Below are 18,195 nucleotides of genomic sequence, written 5' to 3'. Positions count from 1 at the left end.
ACCAAATCCTGCCAAGAAATCTCTAGTTGCGTGAGAAATTTCTAGAAGGTGTCCCCGAGTAAATCAGTTGTATTAAAGAGATTTTCTGGGCCCAAGTTAAGGAATAGGTCATTGGTATGTGACCCTGCACAGGCGAAAGGGTTTCAGGTAGAAGGTGCGTTGCCGCAGTTCACCAGATCCACCGCCATACAGTGGACAGGACTGCTCCCGAAGCTACTAAAACAGCTGATCTGTGCGGGGCCTGGGTGTCGGACCCAGATAGATCACATATCCTATACATAAGTCATCAGTATGAAAATTCGATTTGGGACCGGAAAACCCTTTTTAGGCAAGTAAGGCCTCATTCACATCTGCGTTGGTATTCCGTTCGGGGGAGTCTGTATGGGGGACCCCTTGAACGGAATACCAAACGCATTTGCGTGCAGTGAAAGCACACGGATCCCATAGACTATAATGGGGTGCCACGTGATCTCCGCAGGGAACACGCGAACAGGAAAGTACTTCACAATCTACTTTCATGTCCGCTTGATTCGTTCGATCTCGTGGCAAGCACACAGACCACATTATAGTCTGTGTGGTCCATGTGCCTTTACCGCACACCGCTTGCAAATGCATGCGGTATTCCATTTGGGGGGGGGGGGGTCCCTATGCGGATTACTAAACGCAGATGTGAACGAGGGGTAACCGTCTAAAATGCAGGCAGATCTTTAGCTCTCACTTATTGAAAATCAGTGATTGGCTGACTTATGAGTATTTCTAGAACCTTCCATGATTTGCTACAAGTTTCTGCATTTGTTTTGTTGCCCATTTCAACCTATCCAATCTCAGATTTTGTTTTGATTCAGGTGACCCTAGCCAATCTATCTAGGGGGCTGGGTACTGGTGACTGATTCCTTTAAACAATTGTCCATCCCCATTCAATTTGCATTGGACTGTGCGGCAGCCCTTTAATATTATAGATTGGCTTCGACCCATGTTAAATGTCCCGTATGAACAGACGGTTTTATTAAGTGTCTTGTCTCTAAGTTTTAGTGCGAAACACAATACTTACCGCCGTTGCAGCCGTTCTGCATTTCCCTGAGTTACTTAGCATGATAACCAAGCCTCAATGACCCCCAGCGATTCTATATAAATGATGATTGAATTGTTCTAGTCATGAAAAGTGACATTTCTGTAAGACGTAACAGGCACTGTTCAATGAAGTCAATGAAGGTGTCGCTTCTTTTCTCTTCCCTTGCTTCACCGAGTACAAGATAATTCATCAAGGGCCACTGGGTATTGCCGAATTTATCATGCAGGCCGACTTTGGCTTTTACAAATAAAAGACGATAACAGCTGCGCCTTATGTTGTCTTACCAGGATTCGGCCCAAGAGAGTGTCATCAAAAGAGATATCCACCGCACGTTCCCTGCACACGATTACTTCAAGGACACGGAGGGGGATGGACAGGATTCTTTATACAAGATCTGTAAGGTAAGACATTATGATGGGAAGCTTGTCAGGGTCCAAGGTGATGGTTCTTCTGGACCAACTTTTCCAGCAACCAAGAGATTCTTGCATGTTGTGTGAGACACTTGCTGACATTTGTCTTGTTTGAGTGATGGGTTCTGGTTATAATCTGCAGCTGACCTTGGTATATCAGCCGTACGAGTATACAAGACTCAGGGGACGGCTTCCTGCATGATGGCACTTTTCACATCGGATTCTCAGAACTTCCATCAAGTACATGGTCTATAACAGATGTGTTCATGTCCTAGTAGAGGTGTCTAAGGACAGCAAAAAAATAACATGAAAAAATATTCCACCTCTATGCCCTAGCCTTGACATTGTGTGGAAATGAACATGAACTTAATGTTGTAAGAGTCCCGGAAGTCGCCATAGTTAGAAGAACAACATCTGCAAGGAGTTGGTATGTTCCCATTCTACAAAGACATACTGATAAGAAAAAAAAACACATTGTGATCCCTATATGGTGCTCACAATCTACATCAAAAAATACCAATCCCTTCCCTTTCAGCCTCTGCTTACATCACAATTGTTTGTAGCCAAATCTGGTAAATCAGGCTCCGCCCCTGGTGCACTTGCAGAATGATTTGTATATTTGTAAAAAGATGATCATCTCCGCACTGCTGTATCGGTTTGTGGCCACAAAGGTATTTTCTTGATCTTGTTAAAGGCCCCTACAAGGCACTATTATTGGTTTTGGAGGCAATTTCAGCTTGACAGACTCTCTTAACAGAGGGCCTGTCCACTTTCCCGAAATGTGTGTTTAAGTACCTACTTGTATTCCCAATGTAAAAGCAGCTCTGGTGTGGCCACACTCCATGGTTTGTAAAACGCTGCGGAATACGATGGTGATAAAGCGTAGATAGAGGTGATAAGGTCAAAGCCGTGTTTATGACTAATTGACCTATAACCCTGGGTAACTGTTGTCATCCTAATTAATTAGGCTGAGTGCCAGGCGGTAAAGAAATCACACCACTCTATATGTTGGTATTCGTTCCTCTCTCAGCTGAGGAATGTGTGCTGACGCACTTTTATTAAAGCAACGTGGGGTTAAATTGTAGCAGAGAAAGTAAGAGTGATAACAACAACAACGTAAGTTTTCATATTCATTCCTGATTTTTATGATACATCTCAATCGAACAGAAAAAGTTTAAGCAGTGCCATGTATAGCCAGCTACTCCCGGTCCTGCGTGGTAACCTTGGGGAGCGGTCTTCTGGCAGCAAGCCAAGCATTTGTTTTTCTTGCACCCATCCTGGATGCAGGCGCCATCTTATCACATAACATTATACCAGTTTCAAGCATAAGCAACTATATCTAGCATTCAGCTTTTAAGGCTAACAATGTTTTTCATACATTACATGATTATAACCTTCACAGTGGTACTGACTATTGGACTTGGGAGTTGTAGTCTTACAGTAGCTGGTGAGCCACAGGTTGGGGAACACCGCACCAGAAGTATTGTGGACAGTTATATGGAACTGTCTGCTTCCAGCTCTGTTCACTGTATAATTCCGGCACTCAAGACTCTCCAAAACATCTGATCAGTGGGGGTGCCGGGCTGAGCACAGCTCCTACGCTGCATACAACACTGTGCTTGGTGCTCAAGCATGGTTATTTGTTCTAGGATATCAATGAAACGGTCATGAATGGGGCTTACTTATGGACATATTGTGTATGACAGACCACAAAATGAGTAGTGGTATACAGCACAGCAACTACCATACATGTAGTGCAATGAAAATGCTAAAATACAAAGTAATCTTGGTTCTGAACCTATTTTCCCCATTTTTGCCGGAGGACATTTGCTCCGTGTGTTGCAGTCCTTACATTATCTGATAATGGGGTACGATTATGACTAACCCTCCAGTATTTTCCAAGCAGGGTCAGTATGGATGGTACTGAAGTGTTGGGCCAGGTTTTTATTTTCCGCCCTCCTAGATGCCCCTCTGTCATCAGGGGTCATGTCACCGGAGGAGATTGCAGGATTGGCGGGTTATATTAAGATGTAATTGCGCAAAAGCCGATCATTTTGCAGCGTGCATTGTGTGCTTTGTATGGGGAGGCGACAGGTGCACTCCAAAGTGGAGGAAAATAAGTCAAAACCTGCGGTATGATACTTGTTAGAGCCATTCAGCTGCCTGAAATAAATTCTTCTTGATCCCTTTGTACCGATCCCTCAGACCTCTATATTCTTTGCTTTCTTTTGCAGGCATACTCTCTATACGACGAGGATATTGGCTATTGTCAGGGCCAAAGCTTCCTAGCTGCGGTGCTGCTGCTTCATGTGAGTAACAGGCAATGTGATTCATTCAGCGGGGGAGGCTTTCCAGCATCTACAACTGATGGAAGATTGGAAACATTGAGACATTGCCGCCGATTTAACTCTTAGCATGCTGCAATCCTTCTAGTCTGTGACGGGATTGCTTTTCCGAAATAGCCTATGACTTGTTGTTTTAGCTATAATGGCGATCCCGTATTTGCAATTACTAGGGTTTAAAACATAATTTATATTAGGGAAGGGGTCCAAGGAAGTTCACATTCAATAGGCGCCCAATCTTATAGTGTTATCAAGTGTATCTTCACATAGTACAGGTCTGCAGCTGATTTTCCCATCCAGAGACCCAGTAGTGGATGTGCTCCAATACCTCAATGGCTTTCAGTTTTGCAGAATTCCTTCCGTTCTTGCTCCTAGCATTGCAAAAGGTGAAAACCTGCAGCATGAATTGACATGCTGCGGATAAAGAAAACCATAAAGAAATCAAAATATACTGCAGTTTAATTTTCACAGCATGTCAATGAGATTTCTTTTAAGAAGTGTCACCAGAACCCAGGGTATAAGCCCAGCAGATAGAATAGGTTAGGATCACCTGAATCAAATGGCGTGCCCCCCTTTGTGAATCACTGCCTCAATTCCCAAGATTTGGCCAATCTGTAAATGAAGATGGTGCCGCTGACTACTTTAGAGCAATGGCAAGGCCCTCATTACTCCGAAGAGCTCATTTGTGTATTGACAAAAACAGCGATATGCAGGACTTATCTCTGCCGATTTTAGACATATCCTATGGAGACAACACAGGTATGACTCTAGCTTAAGAAATAGTCACGTAGTATTACACTTCAATGTCTTCATCAGTCTCATAGACTTTGAGTGGCACAACAGTGGGCATGTGCAAAACTGGTCACCCATGGACCCATGTATGGCTGGGGTCCGACTACTGTGGATAGGGGATAAGTGTCAGATGGCTGGGGGTTTGACTACTGTGAATAGGGGATACGTGTCAGATGGCTGGGGGTCTGACTACTGTGGATAGGGGATAAGTGTCAGATGGCTGGGGGCCTGACTACTGTGGATAGGGGAGGAGTGTCAGATGGCTGGGGGTCCGACTACTGTGGATAGGGGAGGAGTGTCAGATGGCTGGGGGTCCGACTACTGTGGATAGGGGAGGAGTGTCAGATGGCTGGGGGCCTGACTACTGTGAGTAGGGGATAAGCGTCAGATGGCTGGGGGTCCGACTGTTGTTGATATGGGATAAGAGTCTCTTATGAAACAAACAGAGAAGTGCCCTAAGTTTCCCAGTTTGTTGCGCCTTTGATACATAACTAATAACCATAATAAACACAACTTTGTCACTTTTACCGGCAGTTTAATTGCAAATAGCTTTCACTTTTTCTAGCAAGCATGGCAGTCACCCCCATATATAAAAGCACATTTATTTCTCCTTTGTATATGATTTTTTAATTGGACTATGAAGCCGGGTGTTACGTTCGGACGCTGACAGGCAGAGAAAGAAGCCGTGTCTGAGCGCCCATGGCCTTGCGCTTGGCACATCCTGAATGTTCCTTTATTTGTATTCAGCTTCTTTATAGATGCAGCTACAGAATACAATCAGCTCTGCAGACTGCGAATATACGGGCGAGAGACACACAGCCGCCTCCGCTGCCCTCTCATATCAGCTTTTATTATTCCAATGAATAATTTCTTAACCGCTATTTAAGGAAATTATCATGTGTACATAAATAAAATGAAGTCACAAGTTCTAGGAATGGGGTTAAGCGGTGTCTGAGTGGAGGCCATGAAATACTATTAGTTCTTGGGCCGGATGAAACTCATAGTATGTTATGAAAATCCGTAACACTTTTTGTCTGTTTTTGCAGATGCCCGAAGAGCAGGCGTTTTGTGTGCTGGTCAGGATCATGTATGACTATCAGTTTAGAAACCTGTACAAGAATAACTTCGAAGATCTGCATTGCAAGTTTTTCCAGCTTGAGCGTTTACTACAGGTGAGTTGTCCCCCTCTCCAGACATGCTTTAGATTTAGGACTTTTTATACCATTTTACGTGTGGATGAAGTGCACAGTCCAGTCCCATTAATGTGACCACCTGTCACAATCCAGAATAACCCCCTTTGGCAGAGCGGACCGCTGCGAGACGTGCAGGAAGAGAGGGGATGTTGTGATGATGATCACTGGGATGTTGAGCCATGCTGATTTCAGTGCCATGGCCAGTTGCGCTAGGTTACGCGGTTGAGCATCCATGGGCGAACAACCCGATTGAGGTGGTCCCACAGATTCTCGATTGGGTTCAAGTCTGGGGAATTTGCTGGCCAAGGGAGTATGGTAAACTCATCCTGGTGCTCCTCGAACCACGCACATACACTGCGAGCTTTATGACACGTCGCATTGTCCTGCTGGTAGATGCCATCATCCTGAGGAAAAACAATTCGCATGTAGGGGTGAACATGGTCCGCAAGGATAGATGCATACTTGTGCTGATCCATCGTGCCTTCCACAATGATGAGTGCACCCAGATGACTGATGACATTTGCCTTCTGCCATTGTTTATTTAACGTTGGCATCAAAAGTAGGCGGTGGTCACATTAATAGGACTGGACTGTGTATGAGCTTCAGCCCAGAAAGGTCTCCACAAGTCCCATATTAATAATACATAACATCTTTTCAAAGTTGGCTTCCGGGCCACGTTGCTCTCGATAAAGCTCAGCCCCATCCAAGGCGTCCCATGCCCCTTTTTCCCGTGTCCCAGTCCCCTTTTTCTTGATGTCACACTGCTTTTCTGAGATTGCCACATAAAGTGCCCAAGCTACATATAATGTAATGGGCCCAGATTTGCCAGCTATCCTGGGATGCCAGGTGGTCGCCCGTTTTTGCGGTAGTCTCCTGAACATTTTGGAAGAGCTGGAAAGTCCAATGTTAATAGAGGGGTAGTCATGCACTTGTAGTCATCTCTATATTAAACCTGTAAACAGTATTACCTATCCTGAGGATAGGAGATAAACGTGTGATCGGTGGGGGTCTGACCCTGCGACCCCCCACTATACAGTGCCCTAGTTTCTTCATCAGTCCCGCAGAGTGGCAGTGCCCAGGCTTGACTGCCATTTCATTAATATATGGGAACACAGGACCCCTGTTACTGTATTTATTGGGAGTCCCACCAGTCTTACATTTATCATTTATGCCGTGTGTAGGTCGTAAGATGACAGCTTTGTAAGGGGAGAGTTCTCTAGACCCATTAAAGCGTTCCCACCACCCCTTGACCTGACCCACATTATAACAGTGTTCTTCCATTTCCCCTATGCCCACACTTGTTTGTAGTGAAGCACCTTCAGTCTGTTCTGTTACAGAAAGAAGCGAAGCAGAATGCAGATAACTCTCATTTGCATTGTGTTTTCTCTGGGGCTACAGTTTATTTAACAGAGGCAGCACCCCTGAGCGAGCGTGAAGGAGATGGAAGTTGGCTTCACCCTAATCTGCATTTGGCTTGTAGTGCGGACACAAAACAACACTTCTACTGTACACCGTGCCCTAGGATAATATGTAATAAAATGTATAACATAGCACAAGTGGAGCTCTGCATTCATTTCTCCATCAGGGATTTGCACATAGGGTATAGCCGCACAATTGGCGGTTGTCAGGTTAAACCCTGGAGCCTGTATAGGGTATAAGCCTATCTGACTATGCAGGTATGTCGTTGTCCGGAACAGACAGACCTTGGGTTATCATTTTTGAAGTGGACTATTAGCAGGGTATGGCAGCCAAAGGTTTTAGGAGAGGCCTGGCGAATTATGGTATAAGGTGGATAGGACACCTAAACTTTTGGTAAGAGACATGGGTAGTAGTGGCGGCATCTGTTCATCTAAACTGGACCCAATCAAAGTAACACACCAATGGCATGGCCGAAATGTAATGTCCATGCCGTCTGTAATGGCCGTACATACAGTGGTATCAAGCACTCAGACTAGTGTTCTGCATGTGGAAAGTGGAATATGCCACTGCCTAACACACCTGGCGTTGGCTTATCTACCATGATAAAAAGGGATCAAGCATGTCGGGGAAGTCAGGACACACCTGAGCGGTGGAAGTTGGCTTCTCCCTAATCTGCGTTTGGCTTGAAGTGCTCTCTACTGCCCTCTGTGAAGCAGGACGGACACAAAACAACACTTTAGATATGGTCAGTGCCCAAGCCATTGGTAGGATTAGACACCATGTAACTAATTTGTATGACCACCTTTAGTTACATCTATTTTTAGAAATGTTGGTTGATAACCTATATAACTCCAAGAGTAAGACTTACCTGATCAGACATGTCCCTCCTATTCTATCGATAGGGTATATGTTAATGTTTTTGGACAACCCCTTTAAGGCCATTTCACCTTTAGCTTTCTGTATTTTCTTGCATAGTCTTTATTTTTTGCAACAACCGATTCCATTGTATCTTCCGCGTCTGATCTGTTTACTCCTTGGCGCTCCGATAGGAGACCTTCCCGGGGATGTGGAGGAGATACCATGGCACCCTTGCCTGTGTTTGCTTTCCCTGTGTTTGTATATGAAATATTTGTGTCTACATATGCAGGCACTCCGCCTCACTAATGCTACTGTCAATATTACTCTAAACCTTTCCTTTAAAATAATGGCCATCTGTTTCTTCATTCTCTCATTCTGCATAACAAACAGCCTGGATGTCACTGTTGATATTTTCCAGTGTGGATTTTAGTCAATGCTAACAGTGTTTGCTCCCAGATTTCTTGATATTGGGCGAGACAAATAAAATGCATCACAACTCCGTCATCCGTACTATGCCGTGTTTAGAGAGGAATAGCAAAGATCACATAACTTGTCTCTAGATAGTCGTCGTGCTTCAGAAAACCCTGATATCTGATATCATCGGGGACACGGTGGGAGGCCACACAAGTCAGCTGCGGGCCGGGTCGGCAAGACATTTTTTAGTTTTCTTTTTGACAACTGTCAATACTGATTATTAAGTGAGATCCTTAGGATGGGACAGGGTCTCCCCATAACGTCCATATACCATTATAGTGGGTAAGGAGACACTCTCTATAAAGGGTTATTGCCATCTCTAAAAGTGATGTCATGTTTTTAGGATATTCATCGCCCGGGGACTGTCCAACCTTTGGGACCACCTCCATTTTTAAGTATTCTCTAGTTTACTTATGGCTTGACCTAAAATCATCTATACGAGATCCATACGTAAAGTGACTCTATCATTAGAAAATCATTTTATGAACTAATGGCACTTTGGAAAACTTTTAAAGAGGGTATTTTACTCCTGCCTTCTATGCTCTTTTTCTCCCCACCGTTTATGTAAAAATCAGTTTCTTGCGATATGCAAATTATGCTCAGGGGGCACAGGTGGCGTTCCCCCTGTCCTCCGAGCACACCCGCGTCAAAACCTCTCCCCTCCCGGTAGTTATTTCTGTTCACGCCCCTTTTCATCTTCTCCTGATCTTCTGCCTTGTGTAGGCATCCAATGCTGCGCTATACCAGGATGAAATCTTGCGCATGCGCAGTCGGCTATTTGGGTTCAGGCAGAGCCGACTGCGCATGCTCGGTCCACCATTTTGCGGCGGTGTGTTACACAAGCGTACTGTGCCTGTATAGCGCAGCCTCGGATGCCTACACAAGGCAGAAGATCAAGAGAAGATGAAGGGGGCGAGAGGTGATGACATTACCTGTGCGACAAAGTTCTCTCTCCATTATATTTTCGACAAGGATTACACCATTTTGAACTTGGTCTGCTTTGCACAAGAAAATCTGCGCCAAATTTATTCTGTTCTGTTTCCATGTGTAATGGTTTGTGTGCAATAATATATATAATATATATATGATATCTGTTTTCCCATTGCTAGGATCAGCTGCCGGACCTGTACTCCCATTTTGTGGCAATGAATTTGGAAGCCCACATGTACGCCTCTCAATGGTTCCTGAGCTTGTTCACAGCCAAGTTCCCCCTTTGCATGGTCTTCCACATCATGGATCTTCTGCTCTGCGAGGTATAATGACTTCTATGTAGTTCTACCTGAAGCTGTATGCAAACACTGAATCTCCATTGTTCGTGCGCGCGCGTGTGTATATGTATATATACGCACCTCGCAACCTGGGACCAAGCTCGCACCGTCACCTGTCACTCCCCCGTCTGACATGTCTGTTTAAGACACTTTCAATCCCCATGAAATGGCAAATCCAGAGCGCCTTTTCTCATGCACCTGCTTTGTGCCTAGTAAATAAATTGACAAGTGGGTGTTACCTGATGGCGGTTTGCTCCCCCTAAATAGTCTGAAACTGACCAGTCAGTGCTGCCATATCTGACTATGACTGTAGCGACACACCGCTATGACAAGGGGATAGTAACGCCTCGTTGTCAATGTGTTCATAGATTTCCAGGAGGAATATCAGAGGAACAGCACAACACGCTTATGAGAAAAGATGCCTTAGCATTGTTAGTTCATGGGAAATGCACAAATTTAGTAAAACCGAAATGTCGGGAGTGGTGACAGGTCCTCTATAACACAAAGAAGAGAACTAGCCACATCCCATTACATTTCCTGCTCTTTCTTTTGCTTTCCTTTTACCTTTCTTAAGGTTACGTTTCAGCGTTTAGATCAGGAGCCGTTCCAGCCGGGTGCAGGTCAGGCGAGGTGATACATGCTTTCCCTTGCCCGATACCAGCTGGATCTCCATAGACAGGATCAGTGTCCCCCCCCCCCCCCCCCCCGAGAGCGGGTCATGCCTCTTAAGTTTGGATAGATATTGATTGGTATTGATCTGTCTGTGCTCTCATGTTGCCAGCGTTGCCAGTCTCTGCGGGATTTGCCCACTGACTTGTCACAGGCTGAGCACCAGATGGTCAGATTAATTTTGTTTCATACCAGATTAGAGATGGAATCGGCTACTTTAGACTTTAGGTATTATGAGGATTAGCTGATATGCTGTCAGTTTTTATGCACAGTGGATTTCTTAAGCCGTGAAAAAGTTTGCAATAAATGTCATGTTTAAGAACTCGGAACAATGTCAGTGTTGCATTGGGTAAGGGCCGAGGTTAAAGGTCCTACCACAAAGTAGTTAGGGTTTATTTCTGCAGGGTCATGCTCAATAAGGAGATATTCCCCTGGTATAACGCTTGTCAAGGAATTTCTTAGAAACCCAGCTGTAGGAGTGACACCTTATCCTGCCTCTGTCTGAACCAGCGCTGACCGAGCTGATCCGTATTATGTAGCACTGGTGCCCCCTAGTGGTCTATTATATAATGGCATAAATGTTTTTGGGCGCAGATTCATAAGCAGAGTTTTTAAAATTAGAATTAAAGGGGTACTCTGAGGTCATTGTAATCAGATCATGGGGGTCTTAGACTCAGCACCCCTGATGGTCAGCTATAGTGACATTCAGACAAGTGCTGAGGCCTCTGCACTGCATACCAAGCATAGCGTTATACATTGCCTACAGGCTGTGCTTGGTATTGCAGCTCAGTCCCATTTCTTTATGAATAGGACTGATCTGCAGCATGGATATGTGACCAGTTAACTTCATACCTCCCAGCCATACTAGAATAGCAGGACAGTCCTGGATTTTGGTTAGTGTCCCGCTGTCCTAGGCAGGAGATTTTGTTCCTATTTCTGTCATCCAAAAGTTGGGTGCAGGTTAACATGATATCACTAGTATGACTTACTTAATTGCCGTGGCCTCATCAAACAGGTGATCGTTTAGGGTTGTGGGTGTCAGACCTCCACCATCCCCTTTATTCATGACTATATCTTAGTCCCGGAAAACCAGAACGTTTCATTGATTTCCATTCTGTATTAAAAATTGTAATAATATTAATAGTCAACGTTTTCTGGAGACTTTTAAATTGATGATCTATTTTTTGAGTAGGTCATCCATTAAGGATCGTTTGGGGTCCAACACCCAGGACCACCGTGGAACAACTATCTGCAGCTACAGAGGCATGTCCTGATTGCTGTATCCGCTTCACAGGCCATGTGATGTCACATTCATCAGTGACATGTCCTGGTTGCAACTCAGTCCCATTCAAGTGAATGGACTGGTCTGCAATACCAAGCACAGTCACCAAACACATGTACAGCACTTCAATGAAGAGGCTGCAGCGTTCTATCAGGGTGCTGGGTGTCAGATCCCGACCAATGTTAGGATAGGTTATAAATTAATAAGTCCCAGAAACCCCCTATAAAAACCTGCATACATGTTACATAAGGCATCCAAGTGGGGACATGCAGATGACATGTTAAATATGTCATATATTTGTCTCTCTACACTTCACTCATATGTGAGCCTAGAATATTATTACACCAGTCCAGTAAATAACAGCATAGTAGACCCACAGGTATGGAGTAGGTGTGACGCCTCAAGTCAATTGGTAATATTTAGGGGGTCACTTGTTTTGATCATCTGCTTTCACAACAGATCCATTAAAAGTACAGTGTCTTTATTATCTCTGTACTGTGACATCACTGTGTGTATTATCTCTGTACTGTGACATCACTGTGTGTATTATCTCTGTACTGTGACATCACTGTGTGTATTATCTCTGTACTGTGACATCACTGTGTGTATTATCCCTGTACTGTGACATCACTGTGTGTATTATCTCTGTACTGTGACATCACTGTGTGTATTATCTCTGTACTGTGACATCACTGTGTGTATTATCTCTGTACTGTGACATCACTGTGTGTATTATCCCTATACTGTGACATCAATGTGTAGATTATCCCTGTATAATACACAAAGTGATGTCACAGTACAGGATAATACACCCAGTGATGTCACAGTACAGAGATAATACACACAGTGATGTCACAGTACAGGGATAATACACACAGTGATGTCACAGTACAGGGATAATACACAGTGATGTCACAGTACAGGATAATACACACAGTGATGTCACAGTACAGGGATAATACACACAGTGATGTCACAGTACAGGGATAATACACACAGTGATGTCACAGTACAGGATAATACACACAGTGATGTCACAGTACAGAGATAATACACACAGTGATGTCACAGTACAGGGATAATACACACAGTGATGTCACAGTACAGGGATAATACACACAGTGATGTCACAGTACAGGATAATACACACAGTGATGTCACAGTACAGGGATAATACACACAGTGATGTCACAGTACAGAGATAATACACACAGTGATGTCACAGTGCAGAGATAATACACACAGTGATGTCACAGTACAGAGATAATACACACAGTGATGTCACAGTACAGGGATAATACACACAGTGATGTCACAGTACAGGGATAATACACACAGTGATGTCACAGTACAGGGATAATACACACAGTGATGTCACAGTACAGAGATAATACACACAGTGATGTCACAGTGCAGAGATAATACACACAGTGATGTCACAGTACAGAGATAATACACACAGTGATGTCACAGTACAGGGATAATACACACAGTGATGTCACAGTACAGAGATAATACACACAGTGATGTCACAGTACAGAGATAATACACACAGTGATGTCACAGTACAGAGATAATACACACAGTGATGTCACAGTACAGGGATAATACACACAGTGATGTCACAGTACAGGGATAATACACACAGTGATGTCACAGTACAGGATAATACACACAGTGATGTCACAGTACAGAGATAATACACACAGTGATGTCACAGTACAGGGATAATACACACAGTGATGTCACAGTACAGGGATAATACACACAGTGATGTCACAGTACAGGATAATACACACAGTGATGTCACAGTACAGGGATAATACACACAGTGATGTCACAGTACAGAGATAATACACACAGTGATGTCACAGTGCAGAGATAATACACACAGTGATGTCACAGTACAGAGATAATGCACACAGTGATGTCACAGTACAGGGATAATACACACAGTGATGTCACAGTACAGGGATAATACACACAGTGATGTCACAGTACAGAGATAATACACACAGTGATGTCACAGTGCAGAGATAATACACACAGTGATGTCACAGTACAGAGATAATACACACAGTGATGTCACAGTACAGAGATAATACACACAGTGATGTCACAGTACAGAGATAATACACACAGTGATGTCACAGTGCAGAGATAATACACACAATGATGTCACAGTACAGAGATAATACACACAGTGATGTCACAGTACAGGGATAATACACACAGTGATGTCACAGTACAGAGATAATACACACAGTGATGTCACAGTACAGAGATAATACACACAGTGATGTCACAGTACAGGGATAATACACACAGTGATGTCACAGTACAGGGATAATACACACAGTGATGTCACAGTACAGGGATAATACACACAGTGATGTCACAGTACAGAGATAATACACACAGTGATGTCACAGTACAGAGATAATACACACAGTGATGTCACAGTACAGGGATAATACACACAGTGATGTCACAGTACAGGGATAATACACACAGTGATGTCACAGTACAGGGATAATACACACAGTGATGTCACAGTACAGGGATAATACACACAGTGATGTCACAGTACAGGGATAATACACACAGTGATGTCACAGTACAGGGATAATACACACAGTGATGTCACAGTACAGGGATAATACACACAGTGATGTCACAGTACAGGGATAATACACACAGTGATGTCACATTACAGGGATAATACACACAGTGATGTCACAGTACAGGATAATACACACAGTGATGTCACAGTACAGAGATAATACACACAGTGATGTCACAGTGCAGGGATAATACACACAGTGATTGCTCAGGAACGTTGGTATCTAGAGAGATAACAAGTGTGCCAGAATTGGTGTAGTGGCACCTACTGTAGATGAGAGTCCTCTTTAATGACCTTACCAGTACCAGTCTATGTTGCAGACTTCTACCTCTGCGGTGATGGGATAACTCACAGATACCAGATACAAGCTCACTCTTTCTCCAAGGTTTCTTTGGTTGGATAGGCTAAGCGAATGGACAGAACCACAATGCAAATGCGGCAATACATTAATACATATAGTCTTAGCTTCATCAACTGTGTAGTGAGTATATGACGGGCATGTTGTGTGCATTTTCATGTACAGTATCACATATTATAGTGAGTCTGTTCCTCTCATTAACCCTTTCTCTCTCTCTTCTCAGGGTCTGACTATCATCTTCCAGGTGGCACTGGCTCTTCTGAAGGTACGTGGTATTGAGCTAAATTTCAGTCATGTAGTCCTGGTGTAATAACATTTAGTAGTGACATCATACGGAGAGTCCTGTGTAATGGGGCAACACGGTGGCTCAGTGGTTAGCACTGCAGCCTTGCAGTGCTGGAATCCTGGGTTCAAATCCTGCCAGGAACATCTGCAATGAGTTTGTATGTTCTCTCCGTGTTTGCGTGGATTTCCTCCCATACTCCAAAGACATATTGATAGGAAAAAATGTACATTGTGATCCCTATATGGGGCTCACAATCTACCCCCCAAAAAAATGAGTCCTGTGTAACTTCATGTATGTAGTTTTTAGCCATTTTATGACCAGTCCAGCATTTTATTCACCTTCAGGTAACTTTCATGTGTTGCGGCAGGTTTTGCTGAGTACAGTACATTGCACTATGTTGCATCTCCCCCGATCCTGGAGAATTAATGAACACCGTTGATTTATTTATTGTTTAGCGCCATCGCTCCCGGCCTTAAATACATTACAAATGCAAAGTATGGAAAACTTGGCCTCCACTTTCTCCTTATTCAGCACTGTACCTTCCTGCATCAGTAAGTCCGATACTTACAATTAGCAAAGTTACTTGAACAGCTTATTTCTTCATCTGGAGCCGCTAGGCCCGGGAGGGATTCTTATTGGGGACTGTACTCTTTCCTGTCTTCAGCTGTAGCTATCTAGACATGATCTTCTCTCCCTATAGGCCGAGGTCAGGCTGCTGCTTGGGACACTTCCAAATCATGGACCTGCTCCATTACAGAGAGCAAGAAGTTGATGTGAGAGCCCAGGTCCCTCCGGGGCAAATTTACTAATAGTGTCTAAGTTTTCAACCATTAAAGTGGGCTAAATTTATCAGAGTGCCCTAATGCTATTTGATAAATCTGCCATTGGCTTAGAGTTGGTTACACCACATACAAGTTGGTTTAGGTTAGGACAATTGTGCATGGTGTTACAATTTAGATGCCCATGTTCAGATAATCCTTGCCCCTTCCTGGAAAACCATACCCCTTTTTGTGCAAGTCGTAAATTTGTCTAAAAAGCCTCTAAAACACTTGATAAATGTGGGATGAGGCTTGTTAGGGCCTATTCACACGGAGTAAACGCGGTACGCAATGTGCTGCGTTTACGGGATGTTAGCGCCACGATTTTGACGGTGCATGTTTGCGGTCGCGTTAACGCCGCGTTAATGCGCGTTTACGCGGCGCTAACGCGACCACAAACATGCACCATCAAAATCGCAGCACAAACGTCCCGTAAACGCGCCGCATTGCGCGCCCGTTTACTCCGTGTGAATAGGCCCTAAGACCGTTTTTGGTGCAAATTTCAAAAGAATTCTGATGTATTTTGCTAGTTGGGGCACACAGTTTATAACCAGAGTGGACAATAGCATGCACGAAGTACGCCAGCGCCTGCAATACAAGACTGTCACACTGCATTTGAGGGGGTTTAGAGGTGTGCTTCTTAGCTATGCTGCTGTGCACCTACAGAGGCTGTACTCCCTGCCTGCCAGGTAGGCCATTTCTATTGGCTGCTCTGCAGTGATCAGAGACTAAATTGTTGGGGCAGTAACTGAGCATGTGTGTCCACCAGCACTCAGCGTATTAGGTGGACATGCATACTGCTATACACTTTACACTCCAGGTGGCACCATACTATGTATGTAAGTGTCATAACATTTCACTGAATCGTTATCCGTCATCATCACAATAATGATATTTAATGGTGGGACATCCCCTTTAAACATTCACAGCCGATTTACTGGGACTTCACGTGGCAGAAACGCTGCGGTTTGGCCATGGCAGATATGCTGTGGCAAAAAACCTCAGCATTTTACAGCCACTGCAAAGTGGATGGCATCGTAGTGATTCTCATCCACACATTGCGGAAAAATGGGTTTAGCAGAAACGTTGCAATTTCCAAAACTGTCACGGCATGTTAATGATACCTTTGGAAACATTGGTGCTTTCCCTATAGGTATAATGGAATCAGAAAGTCCACAGGTGAAGGCTCTGTGGACTTTCTGTGAAAAGTGCTGCCTTAGGCCTCGTTCACACGGGGCCCGGGACCGCGTATTTTGGTCCTGATTCTGAAGCGGGATCAGAATTGGACCAAAATGAGGCTTCCCGCTCCGGAGTAGGCCCAAATGAATGGGCCCAGTCCAGAGGGTGCTGCCGCGAGGCGGACGCCAGGGCTGACTCAGCCACGGAATCCGCCTGAAGAAATGGCAGCTCGCTTCTTTTAACTGTGATCCGGAACATACCGCTCACGGTAAAAAGAAAGCTAGCGGTCTACATAGACCTCCATTGTGAGGGGGCGGATTCTGACGTGGATCTGGCGTCAGAATCCGACCCCTCTTGCCCCGTGTGAACGAGCCCTTATAATGGAAGCCGCCTGCTCCAACCTATATCTTTTTGTTTCCCTAGGCCATTACCCCCAAAGCCCCTTCTGAGAATGATTGGGTTAATTCTGACACAAGTCCTGTCCTGTTTGTTATGGGGACTATATACTGGGTTGCACATTATATATTTTCTATCTTGATGGTGAATCTCAGTTCGGCCATTTTGTATCTGATCCGGTCTCCTGGCAACACGACCTCTAATTACCTCTCGTGAAAAAAACCAGAGGAGCTTCGCCATTGAATCGGCGAGTCGAGGAGTAAATGGAATTTGCTGCTTCACCTGACTGTAATAACCACTAAAGCTAAAGCAGCAGATTCACATTTAACTCTCAATGGAGAAGATAACATTAGGACTGGCTTGTGCGCCGTAAACGTTATTGCTCAATCACTCCGGCTAACATGCTAGACTAAGCCAATTTCCCTGCTGATGCCACATGACATGATCTCCCCCTTCTCTGTGCGCTCCAGTCCCAGGATTTCATTACTGAAGCTCCAGGGTGCAGACATAACTGTGTATCAGAGCTGTAGTCTTCTGCTAGGGCGCCATGTCAGCGCCCCGAGCCCAGCACGCCTGATAAATCGCCTTGTCGTTGCCTCCAGTAATTGCACCCTTGGAAGGAAAGACATATATGTAAGATCAATAAAGACCGAGATCTGCACTGTCATGGCACCTGCGTCCTGTTATATTACGTGATTTGTTTAACCGGTTAAGTTACTTCTCCACACTTTTATTAACCAATCGAATATAGTCCTT

At 44.4% G+C, this 18,195-nt stretch overlaps 1 protein-coding gene across 3 annotated transcripts in view; it reads left to right on the top strand.

Moving 5' to 3' along the window:
* Positions 1 to 18,195, top strand: part of RABGAP1L (RAB GTPase activating protein 1 like) — a 210,844-nt gene that overhangs the window by 135,974 nt on the left and 56,675 nt on the right. For all 3 annotated transcript variants that reach the window (XM_075287099.1, XM_075287100.1, XM_075287101.1), the window contains exons 14-18: positions 1,360 to 1,473; positions 3,717 to 3,791; positions 5,663 to 5,788; positions 9,670 to 9,813; positions 14,984 to 15,025. In XM_075287099.1, coding sequence (XP_075143200.1) covers positions 1,360 to 1,473; positions 3,717 to 3,791; positions 5,663 to 5,788; positions 9,670 to 9,813; positions 14,984 to 15,025 — 501 coding nt within the window. The remainder of the gene's footprint in view (positions 1 to 1,359; positions 1,474 to 3,716; positions 3,792 to 5,662; positions 5,789 to 9,669; positions 9,814 to 14,983; positions 15,026 to 18,195) is intronic.

Source organism: Leptodactylus fuscus, chromosome 9, assembly GCF_031893055.1.
Source record: "Leptodactylus fuscus isolate aLepFus1 chromosome 9, aLepFus1.hap2, whole genome shotgun sequence".
Classification (NCBI taxonomy): Eukaryota; Metazoa; Chordata; class Amphibia; order Anura; family Leptodactylidae; genus Leptodactylus; species Leptodactylus fuscus.
Note: the sequence above shows the minus strand (reverse complement) of the source record. Positions and strands in the feature narration are given on the sequence as shown.